The 12,628-nt window shown below is 38.7% G+C and overlaps 1 protein-coding gene across 1 annotated transcript in view; it reads left to right on the top strand.

Moving 5' to 3' along the window:
* NUP205 (nucleoporin 205) overlaps positions 1-11,702 on the top strand; it is an 82,449-nt gene extending 70,747 nt beyond the window's left edge. Inside the window, exons 36-43 of the mRNA XM_044990010.1 lie at positions 313-389; positions 1,931-2,059; positions 4,192-4,318; positions 5,423-5,589; positions 6,308-6,431; positions 7,170-7,298; positions 8,056-8,129; positions 9,443-11,702. Coding sequence (XP_044845945.1) covers positions 313-389; positions 1,931-2,059; positions 4,192-4,318; positions 5,423-5,589; positions 6,308-6,431; positions 7,170-7,298; positions 8,056-8,129; positions 9,443-9,595 — 980 coding nt within the window. The 3' untranslated portion in view covers positions 9,596-11,702. The remainder of the gene's footprint in view (positions 1-312; positions 390-1,930; positions 2,060-4,191; positions 4,319-5,422; positions 5,590-6,307; positions 6,432-7,169; positions 7,299-8,055; positions 8,130-9,442) is intronic.
* Positions 11,703-12,628: the final 926 nt, after the last annotated feature.

The raw sequence follows: 12,628 nt of genomic DNA, 5'->3' as shown, positions 1-12,628 counted from the left end.
CACTGCCAGTTCTGTGCCAAGGCTTCATTTTTTTTCCGTAAGTGCTGAAATTCACCCCAAACCTTTATTTAAAAAAATGCATATAGTATTATTCAATAAATAATTTAATTACATAATCCTATATCTCTTAGTAGCTACAGCTAGATCAGAACACATTCTTCACAAAAATGTTTGTGAAAAAGTTTTGTCAAGATTTCTTTTTGATGGAAATTTTCTGACCAGCTCTATTAGTTAAATATAAAATACTAAACCATAAGTGTGTTTAATTTTAGCCCCTGCAGGTATTGTATCCTCTCATGTCTGTTTTGTTAGGTGTGTTAGGTGAATTCGACATTGATCTTAATGAAGGGACGCAAATGGAGCTACAAGGGCATATAGGACGATTTCAGGTAATTGAGTTTTGTGTTTTAGTCCCATGTCTGTTTGGAATTTCATATTTAAATGAGAATTGCATCCTAATTTTGTACCACTTCTCATAGAACATACATCTCTTTCTCTCTAACTAAGAATTGAAAATCTTCTCTTCCTGCCTCTCCCCCCCCCAAAAAAAAGAATTGAAGTCTTTGGCAAAAGGAAAATTAGATTAGAGACTTTCATTTTACAGTTGAGCCTGCAGAGATCGGTAGGATTCATCTACTAGATATGAAGAAAGGGGAGGAATTTTGAGGCCAGCACCAAAATGAAGTAATTCAGAAGTATTCCACTGCCACTCTCTTATCATAGGGACATCCTCAGCTCCACTTGTTGATGTATCAGACACACCCCTAAGTCTTATTTCTTTCTTTGTCCCTTTTAAGGAGAAACCAGATATACAGTGCAGAGCAGTATGGGAGAGTAAGATAATGTGTTCTCTTGAACCCCTGATTATTGCTACTTCATAGATGAGCCAAAAGTGAGCTTGCAAGCAGTAAGAAGCTGCTGTAGTACTGATGGAACTGAGTGCTCAACTCCTGCATCCCTCAGCATGAGTCCCCCTGGAAAACCAAAGGAAGGGTTCCTGTTTTGTGCAGTTTAATTTCTTTATTAATTTAAAAATTGAGTGGCCTGAATAATATGCTTATAACAAATTGAGTGAAAAGACAGCAAGTACTGTATTCTCGCCCATATGCCACTGTGGTCATCAAATAAGAAAAGATGATTTAATTGTTTTTCTCTGTACACCTCCCTCCCCCCAAAAGTATTTAGCAATAAGTATTTCTAAGGAGTATTTTAATAATTGCCATGTGAAACTGTTTCAGTGTTTGAGGTATATTTGGTGATCATAATAGCCCTACTTAAACTAAGAACACAACCATCCTGGTAGGTAGTTATTACTGCTGTTCTGTCAGACCATGCAGTGTACAATGTATTTAACTTGGAAATGGGTTGTTTACTTCAAATTTACATGGTTTAGTATCTTCTTGTCTAATCTTAGTTTTAGAATTTTAAAATAATTGGTGCTAATCACAATCCACTGTGGTAACATTGGGCCTTTTTCAGGAAACTGAAAACATGAGAAAGGTTTGAAGACATTTATCTCCAGTGTGTTTTCAGATGACGTACTGGATATAGTCTAACTAAACTGGACATTTCCGAACTGTGGTAATTTCTCAGAAATTAAGATTGGGTCCCATTGTGGTCCTTTAAAAGTACCATTTGCTTTCAAATTGATTGAAGGACAGACCAAAAGTAAATTTATATTCTTTGTGATTTAAACATTTTAAGGTAAATATGAGTTTAAATTTAGCTTACAAAAAATTACTCCTGTGATGTGAAATGCTTAATTTGTATTACTGCTTCTTGTGTGATTAGAATAGATAGTAAAGGGTTAATGAGAGCTGTAAGATGATTATTATTAATGCAAATGTATCATTTTTATTGCTTGTAAATATCAAAGGAATTTTTTAACTCTTTGGCTAAGACACTAACCTAAGTTTACTTCCTGTCGCAGCGCCAGTGCTTAGGACTTCTAAGTCGGTTTGGCGGTTCAGACAGACTCCATCAGTTTAAACTGCAAGATGATAATGCTGAGGGAGACAGAGTGAGCAAGAGGGATGAGATTGAGTTGGCCATGCAACAGGTGAGGACATTGGGGAACAAAGTTACATCTTCACAGCACTGCTAAAATCATCAATTGAGAATTGTAAGATACCTGACATGGCTGATTTATAGCCATTTCTAGTCATCATACTGATGTATGCAGTTTGAAGAGTTCTGAAAATACACCTCTACCCCGATATAACGTTATCCAATATAACATGAATTCGGATATAATGCGGTAAAGCAGTGCTCGGGGGGGAGGGCTGCGCGCTCCAGTGGATCAAAGCAAGTTCGATATAACGGTTTCACCTATAACGCAGTAAGATTTTTTGGCTTCCAAGGACAGCGTTATATCAGGGTAGAGGTTGTAGTAAGTGCAGGCCCTGATAAAGGCCCAGTATGAGGCCTGAGGCCTGAACTAAAGTAATGGTCAAGACTTTGCTAACATAAAGCAAAGTTAAGCTGTGAGCCAGAGGTAGGCCCTGCTCACAGAAGCTGGCACGGAAAGGGCTGATGCTGCATTCACCTAGCATAAACACAGCACTAGAACACACTATACTAAAACATTCCATAGATAATAAAAGGACAGGCCGACCCATCCCAATGACAGGGGCAAAAGGGTAAAATGATGGATAGAGTTGTTTTGTTCGAACCAACATGTACAAGGTAGAAGGCGGTACCTTAATACGTAGAGGGGTTGTAACTTGCTACGTAGAGAGGTTGCACCTCAATACGTCAGGTGTGATGTGTAACTTGTTTGTATCGGTGTATAAGAATGCATCCCTGGGGAGGTGCCTTTGTCCGGCCGTAGGGGGAGTGGAAAGTCCCGCCACTAAGCCGGGTCCTTGCCAAGAGGCACTTTCTCGTAGTATGCCCTGAATTAGGCTAAGAAACCTACAGGGAACTGCAATTGTGTCCGAGGTCGCAATAAACCTAGCCCGATGTGGCTTTGCATCTGACTGGACTCTGTGGTCATTGGGGATTCTCGTCGGGTCTGCTGTGTCAGCTTCTTTTGATTCTTTTAACTCTTTCTTTGTTACTGTTACTTGTTTGGCCAGCATGCCAGCATGCTGTTTAAGCCATTTCACTGCTTTTTTACTTTTATTACTATTTCTCAGAGCCTCGGTCTGTACCGTCGCTCTACATATGCCAGTCCATGTTTCCCCACTCTCTTTTTTAAATTCATAAGGACCCCCTTTACTGGCAATCCAGCGGGTCCAGGAGTTATCAAACTCCGTGGGGCTCAAAAGGGAGGGGATAAGGGGGTTCCCTAGCTCGAGGTTTGCTGCCATGTTGGATTGCGATTCTTACCACGGCAGGCTCGCTTACTCACCAGATCAGCGGTCGGGGTCACCAGTGTTGTCAGAGCGGTACCGGTGTGGTGCTCTGCTGTCTCCTTGTTGATATCACTCGGCTGCGTGTGTGAGTCCCTCTGTGTGCTGCCCCAGCTCTGCAGAAGCTGACACAGCAGACCCGACGAGAATCCCCAATGACCACAGAGTCCAGTCAGATGCAAAGCCACATCGGGCTAGGTTTATTGCGACCTCGGACACAATTGCAGTTCCCTGTAGGTTTCTTAGCCTAATTCAGGGCATACTACGAGAAAGTGCCTCTTGGCAAGGACCCGGCTTAGTGGCGGGACTTTCCACTCCCCCTACGGCCGGACAAAGGCACCTCCCCAGGGATGCATTCTTATACACCGATACAAACAAGTTACACATCACACCTGACGTATTGAGGTGCAACCTCTCTACGTAGCAAGTTACAACCCCTCTACGTATTAAGGTACCGCCTTCTACCTTGTACATGTTGGTTCGAACAAAACAACTCTATCCATCATTTTACCCTTTTGCCCCTGTCATTGGAATGGGTCGGCCTGTCCTTTTATTATCTATGGAATGTTTTAGTATAGTGTGTTCTAGTGCTGTGTTTATGCTAGGTGAATGCAGCATCAGCCCTTTCCGTGCCAGCTTCTGTGAGCAGGGCCTACCTCTGGCTCACAGCTTAACTTTGCTTTATGTTAGCAAAGTCTTGACCATTACTTTAGTTCAGGCCTCAGGCCTCATACTGGGCCTTTATCAGGGCCTGCACTTACTACAGAGGTGTAATATTGTCTACCCAATATTTCATCAGTTTTACTTGTATTGACTTGGTGTGATTTCTCTTCTATAGATCTGTGCAAATGTAATGGAATACTGCCAGTCACTTATGTTACAGTGTGCCCCCACCTTTCAGCACACAGTTTGTCTGTTCACTCCTAGTCTGTCAGAGTCAACCAACCGAGACGGACCCCGTCAAGGTGAGTTTGTGGTTGACTTCTTTGTATGTATCTGAGACTGAATTGTGAAAGTTGGACTGATAGCTGGTAATATACCTCATTCATGACGTGTGCAACGTGCCTTTTCTAACTTATTGGAGATGTTAATTGTGCCAAATTGCAACAAATTGGAGGATAGGGGTGGCATGAGATTGACTGGCGGAAAAATTAGTGTATTAAAACAATACACCACCAATCCCAACAGTGGAAATTTAAGTTTTTCTTGGCAGTAAATATTTTGCAGTGCTATTAGAAAGAAATGGTACTGTTATCTCTAAGTTGTCATTGTGATACATATGCCTTGATCCAACCAGTGACTTATTTTCCATTTGATTATCTTATATGTGTAAGAACATGTTTTTTAAGAATTCTCCTCTTCCCCTGTTAGAGCAGCCATCTTAAAAGGTGTAGAATTACTATTACTATAAAAATTAGCTTTGTTAGACCTTTGAAGCCTGAGTTAGTTCAGTGAAAAATTATAGGTAGCATGTTCACTATTGAGCGTGATCTATGGTGGAAAGCTGGAGTGATAAATGGATTGGGTTTATGTGAAGTCATTTGTTTTTTAGCCTTTCAGCATCCCAGAATGACTGTCAGAGGACACTCAGAACTCTAGGGTTTAATGACCCTGACCTGTTGTGCAAAGCATGGAAGTAATCTTTTGTGGCTAATGTATACCCCCAGTGCTCCTACTATGGCTTGGAATAATGATCTGCACCACAGCTGAAATTTCCCCTTGTAGGGCATACAGCGTTAAGCTCTTTTTGTTGCCACTGATTAACAGGGAGGGAGACTGGATGTGAGCTCTGCACAAAGCAGAAATTATCATGTTTCATGACAAAAGAAAATGTGGGGAATTGAATGCTAACAGCTGACTGCTTGCCTGCCATGTGTCAGCAAGAGATGAAATCACGGAGTTTTGTCCTAGGATCTCATTTGTAATAAGTATGGCCCACATATCCAAAATAAAGTTTACCAATACTTACATATCCTTGACGCTATGGGGTTGACAAACAGTAGAGGATAAGCTGCATAGCTGTGAGGCTTCAGAGAACTTGTTTTAACTTTGATGGTGATCTCCCCTAGATACACAAGCACCAGTGGTCCCATATTGGCGCCTGCCTGGCTTGGGCATCATTGTCTATCTGCTGAAACAGAATGCTAATGATTTCTTCAGTTACTATGATAGCCACCGTCAGAATGTTAACAAGCTACAGAATGTGGAGCAGCTCCCACCAGATGAGATAAAGGAGGTAACAGATTCCATAGGGTTTATCGTGAACAGTCAGAAGTATCTGTTGCCTGTAAATAAACTAGATGTAGAAACATCTGTAGTATTGAACTGTGACATCTTATACTTGTTCCTTTTTACTGTTGGGGAGTGGGGTAGTGTTGGAGTTGACGAAGTGGGAATTAAATGGCCATGGAAGTGGTCATTTATATTAGGATCAAAAAATGTCAGGTTAAGTTTTGTGGAGGATACTGAGTGGATATTTACTGCGAATTATATTGGAAACTATTACTACTGGCACTCTTAAAGATCAGCATGACATACATTATGAGACTGGTCACCACTGATATCTCATGACTGGCCAGCCAGACAAAATAAGTAGACATTAAACTGGTGTGAGTTTCCCATCAGTTTCTGAAGCAATGATTGGGTTACAGAGGGGAGGGATAATTGAACTGAAGATAAGTGACCATTGTTCCACCAACATGAACTGATAAAATAGTTTTGATCCTGAAGGAATACTTTAGATTTTGCCAGAAAGTTGTGGGGGTAGGACTTGGTTTCTTTGTTTTTTGTGGTGACTGGGGTGGGGAGAGAGGGAAGATAAGAAGAGAGAGAGAACTTCCCCAGGAAACAAAATTCTACAAGGCTGTTATAGATATTTTCTTGACTTTTAACACTTTTTGTTCTGGTTTGCTGCATAATGTTGAATCTTTGTGCATCTTTTCTTCTTGCCGTAGCTGTGTCAGTCAGTGATGCCAGCTGGGGTAGACAAAATTTCTACTGCCCAAAAATATGTTTTGGCAAGACGGCGTCTGGTGAAGCTGATAAACAATCGGGCCAAGTTGCTTTCCCTATGTTCCTGTATCCTTTTGGAATTATGACAACTCCAGTGGTGACACTCCAGAAAATTTGAAAAAGTCGGCTGAGAAATGGGAGTAGTTTGTTTTATTGCCTACCCATCAATTGGATTTCAGACCACTTTAAACGATGCCAAGCCTAGGAAAGAAGATATTGATAATTAAATCAGTTGATAGGAGGCACATGTTCCTCTACGCTCAGCATTTAAACATTTATTTTCTGGTTGTGATAGCAGCTCTGAAGGAAAGTCAATAGTAACATAGCATTGTCTTCATAGAAGTCAACAACAAATAAAGTTAATTGGTCTGATTAGGATGGTGATTCTCCTCCATTGTGGTGAAGTGGAAATACAGCTGCACAAAAAGCCCTTAGAGCTGGAAGCAGGTAACAGTAAAAGGAATCAAGGGTATAGATCCACCAAGCATGCTGTCAGGATGTACAAGCCATGTGAGTAACTTGGAACTACTATTGTGAAAAAAATGGAGGGCCGTGGCAACTAGGAGCTGTCTATCAGAGTCATTTTGGTCCCCAAGAAACAGACCTGTTGGTCCCCAGTCTTGCAAACACATGCTTAACTTTACCCATATGAGTAGGCCCATTGCAATCACTATCACATGCACCGAGTTGAACATGCATGGAGCTTTTTGCAACATCAGAGCTTTCTTTTGAAGCCTCTAATAGGGCTACAATCTAAAATCAGCATAAATTAACTTTAGTCTCCTTCACTGAGCATGTCTACAGATATCATAGAAACATGCCTCTTTATTCTTTGGCGTCACCTGGAATACTATCTATTGCATTGCACCCCTACCGATTCCCAAGATTCGCTGCTGGCCTCCAGGACTTCATTTAAGAGCAGAAGGCTACAAGGTAATATTTCTCAAATCCCAAGGTGCCTTTTCATTAGTTTGTAAACTAAACATAAAAATATCTGACAATATCAAGAGATTGAACACCAAAATTAAGGTTTCCTAAAATAGATTTTTACAAAACTTAACGTTAATGTTTTACTAATTTGTTTGTAATAAAAAGTTTTGGTTTGGATTTAAACATACCCATGAAGTATTTGCAGCCCAAATATTGCAGTATTGTAGTAGTGGATGAGAAGTAAAAAGTGAGTGTGTCTAGAAACAAGAGAAACCAACTAGTCTTGTTTCTGTTGGTCAAACTGAGTGAAATTGAAAAAGTAAACAAGTAATAATGGTGAAAAGTAAATTATATATTTTAAAAAATGTTTTCAAATGTAATAATTGAAGGTGATATTAAGAACCGATGTAAGGACATTTGTTTTCTAAAAGTATTTTTTACTTGATACAGTATTAACTCACCAGTGGATTTGGTGAGGAAAGGAAAAAAGGGAAGGAAAGATAATATGGGGAGGGTTATTGTTGCTGACCATGCCATGTTGTGTAATCCAGGGTTATATGAAGTTACTACACTAATGGCTGAGAGAGAATTCATCAATAGGTCAAGAAGGATCAATTGTGATTTTCTCTTCATCTTTGTTTAACTTTCTGTTATGTTCAAAATAGGCATTTGGTGTGTTAACCTTGCTTCATACCTGCACATATATGGTATTCACCAGCAGGTGGAATGTAGAATTTAAATTTGTGAATTTTATTCCAAGATTCCTTCAGTTCGGAGCCTAACTTGGATTTCAGAAATGGGAAGAATCGAGTGAGCCAGAATGACATAGATCAGGTGAGATGGAGCAGATAAAATATTCTTAATTACGGCATACCTCATGTGTTGCTAACATGAAGTTATTGTCAGCAGTCTGTCTATAGTTTCCATGTTTAGGAGTGATCTGCGAAACCTTGCTGCTAAATGCTTAGTTGAACTACAAATAGGGTGTAACACGATTTTTCAAAAGGTATTTGGCAGTGATAAAGGTATCAGATGCACTGCTATACATGTATTTTTGAATCATGCACACAACCATGTTAATGCACAAAATCTAGAACATTGCAAATGAAATACCAAGGTCCAAATTACTGAAAAAAATATTTTTTTCTTATTCTCTTGTAAATTAGACTAATAAGCTGCAGCTGTTTAATAATTTGTTTCTGAAATAAATTGTCAGTTGTCCTTGAAGGATGGCTCGTTTGGTGTATTGAAGACAGGGTTCCTAGTTTCTTGTGATGCTGTAGGTGTTCATTTTTGGTCAGCTGCTGATGGACCATAGTAAAGAGAGAGGAAGGGGAGCTGACTATGATGTAGCTAAGAAATTGCCACTGCTTATGTAGAACCTAAAATAATTTATGCTGTTTGGAGGTACAGCCAGCAAAACCAGCACAGGTTAATTAATGATCTATTCTCAGAACTATGCGAACATAAATCCTTGATGTTTGTATGCAAATAAGAAAATAAAAACGTTTTTGTTTCAGTCATGATTAACAGTATACAGAGTTGTAAAATAAGGTGCATACACTTTTGTGACTATACCCAACCACTCGAGAATATATACAATAACGTCCTACAACGTCTAGAATTCAGCTCTTTTTTTTAAATAGCCTTTTCCATCAGTAATAACAAAACATGTTTTTCAATACATGGATTTTTGTTATATAGCCTGTAACATATATTGAGAATTTTGCCTATAAGGGCAACTCTCTACTACAATTCCTTAATTTAAGAAGTCAAGTTATGTAACACTAAGGCTCTGATTTCCCAAACAAGCATGTGCTTAGATTGCAGCACACAAGTAGTATTTTAAAAGTAAAAACATATACATGTGTTTAAAATGTTAAGTACTTCACTAAAAAACCCTCCACAGAAATACTTTCCAGTGTATGATTTAGATTGACAAACATAAGGATCTGTTTAATATTTGCCAAAGTAGATTTCCCCTGCCCCCCAACCCCCATACTTATATTCTAAGAGGGAGCTTGAACCAATGGAAGGGGGTGTGGCATGGGTAAGGGTGATTGGTGTTGATTAATGATGAAAAGACCTTCTTTAACAAGAGGACCAGACACAACTGTCCATTTCACCAAATTTCTTCTCTTCCTCAGCTTCAGATTGAAGCCACCAACAGCTTTGGTGAATCTCTGCAGAAGAAGCTCCTTGATATTGAAGGGTTATACTCGAAAGTACGGTCACGCTATACTTTCATTCAAGCACTTGTCAGACGTATCCGTGGTCTACTAAGGGTATCAAGGACCTAAAGGACTCCTCCTCATGCTGCTTGCCTCCACAAGTAACAAACCCGGGCAAACTGCCTTAAACTCAGATTTTATAGAACTTACCTTTTCTAAATTATGGCCAAAAATATTTTGTTACCTTTTTTTTCTTATCACTAATTAATCAGTTTTGTGTATTCTTTCTTGCCTACTGCCATCCTCACAGGAAAAATAAAGGATTTTTTTAAAGGTGCGTTATGGTCACTGTAAGAGAATAGACAGAAAACACTGGAAATACAATGGAAAATTTAACAAGAATCTCAAGCTTTGTATTTGGAAAATCTGCACACATCCATGTGATTTGAAAGAAATGCGAAACTGCCAGGCCCCATTTATGGTGTTCTCACTGATGCTGCCTCCACACTGTGGATCACACACTTAATGGAAATGCTGATTTCTTGGTCTTGTTCTTGAGGACAAGATGTGCGTGTCCTTCTCAAAATGGATTGCTTGGTGGAAGGCCATTATTCCATCCATGACTAGCCTGTTTCTGTTCACTTCTTGTCTTGTTCCCTTCCAATAAACATGAATGTATATATGTGCATTTGTACAATTCTAGGTGCTGAGGAAATGGTGAAGTACGTGTGGGGAGGCTGACCCATGCTGGGAAATGTGATCGGAAAAGCTGAGGTCTATTCACTTGCTTCTCCTATGTGGCCTTTTGTACGTCTTAGGCCTCCTTTTGGGTTCATTCCTATTTGCTAGCGTGCCAGGCACTGGGCTTAAAGGTACATGAGGGACTGAATGAAATTTGTGACAAAAGAGGAAACACGCCTGAACATTGGGTTTGGCCCATAAGAGGAAAAAGAGAGATACCAAAATCTTCTTTTACACAGAGAAGAATAGTAAATCAACTCTGGTATACATTGCCATTGGAACTCTTTAATACTTTCCATATATTGTCTTTAACACAGACTGTTCATATTTGCAGGTGAGTGCTGTCTTTTCTAAATGTCCATTGCCTAATGTTTTTTTATTCACAATTAATAATTGCTCACTTTGTCATCAGTTTGTGTTGTATAGTAGATTGGTATATTTGTCTGGCCGGGATTATTTTATGGTCCAGTCTTTCAATTTGTGGTTATTAGTGGTTTTGAAAGAATAGTGTTAGATACAAATTGTTTATTCTTTAGTGAAGTCTTGGTGATTCTAAACCAATTTCCCTTCCTTTCCTCATACACCCACCTATCCTATCCCACAAAATGAAGAAAGTAAGTAGACAGGACTCCCTATGAAGAGAATTCAAAAATATAATTCTGGAAATCTGCTGGCTTAATGTACTTTACTGTACCTTGGAAAACTGTGATATGGTAACTGACTAGTATTTGTTCAGTACTTCAAGAACAGATTAAGGGAATTATTTAATTTTTGCCAGTAATAATTCCCTATTAGGTCAGGACTCCTGAATGCCAAGGAAATTATCTTTCTACTACACCAACATAAATAGGTGGTGCTGTAACTTTTCAAATTCTGGTTTACTCTTTGGATAATACATTTTGTAATAATCTGCCACATTTTTACCATGTTCTATAAAATAGTAGACCCTATAGCCCAAGGACCTATCGTATGCATTATCTGAAACCATTCTTCTTTGTTCTCTCAATTAAAAAACAGAGGCATGCATCCATTTTTCCTGTTTTATATCTGGCCACCCTGCATGTATTTAACAATCCTGATAAATGCACCCATATTATTAATATTCTTACATACCAAATCAACAATAATTATGTTATTTAGATTAGAAACTCTTTAGGTCAGGGAACCTTATGAAAATAAGTGTCTGTAGAGCACCTACCATACTGTTAAATGCTGTACAAATATATAGCAGCTTTTTCTGGGCTGCAAGCCTAACACTATACTGACCGGTCATAGTGATTTCAGGAATGACCTACATGGAAAAAATGAACAATTCATTTTAATCTCTGCCCATAGTTATTTAATCATATTAGTTAAACTTCCATGTTTACACTACTGAGACATCTTGGAAAGATGTCATTTTTTTAAAACCCACGCAGGAGCAGAAAGCAGTGGGTTTTGTTTTACTTTTTGTTTGATATATGCTTTAGTTTTGTCCTGTTTAAAAAAAAAAAAAAATAGCTGTGGAAAAAAATACATGGCTTGTAATTAGTTAATATCTAAGCTTTTCTATGATGTTTATTAAGCTGTAAAAGTATTGTTCATATACTCCATTGCAATAAACATTTCAGTTTAATTAACTGGAATTTTTGCTGCTAATAAATAAGGGAAATAAGTGTAAGTAGCAATAACTGCTATTAATAACCTAATTTAATATTAGTGAAGATTCTGGTATTGAATGGCTCAATGCCCCTTAAGAACAGTGAAATGAGGGGATGTGGCTAAAATACATATTTAAGTGGGTTGCACAGCATTCTTTAGATTTTATTCTTCTAAAGGATCATTTGTGGAATAAATCCCTTTTTTGTGACTTTTTAAAAAATTTATTATATTGCAATAGGGTGATGCAAGTCCTCTGAAAAATAACTTCTTCTAAGCTTCCTTTTGGTCTTGTACAGTTAATGTACCATACTATTCTGTATCTACTATGTAACTTGCACCCTGTTCCACTATGTTATACATTCTTGCTGACATGGATGCTTGTGTACAGAGGAATATCTGCTCCAGAAGAATGGTGAATCTGTCCTCAGCACTTTTGGTTAATCTCATTTGGTATTGGACCTCTAACAGTAGCCCAATAACGCTTGTTGAGAGGAGACAAGGCACATGGCACTGTTTATATGATGAGCTGAGGGATGGGAGAACAGATTCTCTTCTGCTTTGCAGCTGGTAGAGGTGTACCTTGGAGGATAGAACTACACTACTGAGAATATACACTGTAGTATAAATACTGTTTGCAAAATTACACTTCTAAAAAAAAAAAAAAAAAACTTTTTTTTTGTTGCACCCTTCCAGAGCTTTAAAGGCGACAGACCAACTTAGCGTAGGTCCTTCGTTGCTTAATGTTTTATCTTTCAATCCTTTTGTCGCCTTGCTCTGGTC

The sequence above is a fragment of the Mauremys mutica genome, chromosome 1 (assembly GCF_020497125.1).
Source record: "Mauremys mutica isolate MM-2020 ecotype Southern chromosome 1, ASM2049712v1, whole genome shotgun sequence".
In the NCBI taxonomy this organism is placed as follows: domain Eukaryota; kingdom Metazoa; phylum Chordata; order Testudines; family Geoemydidae; genus Mauremys; species Mauremys mutica.
This window is presented reverse-complemented; position numbering and strand designations above follow the sequence as displayed.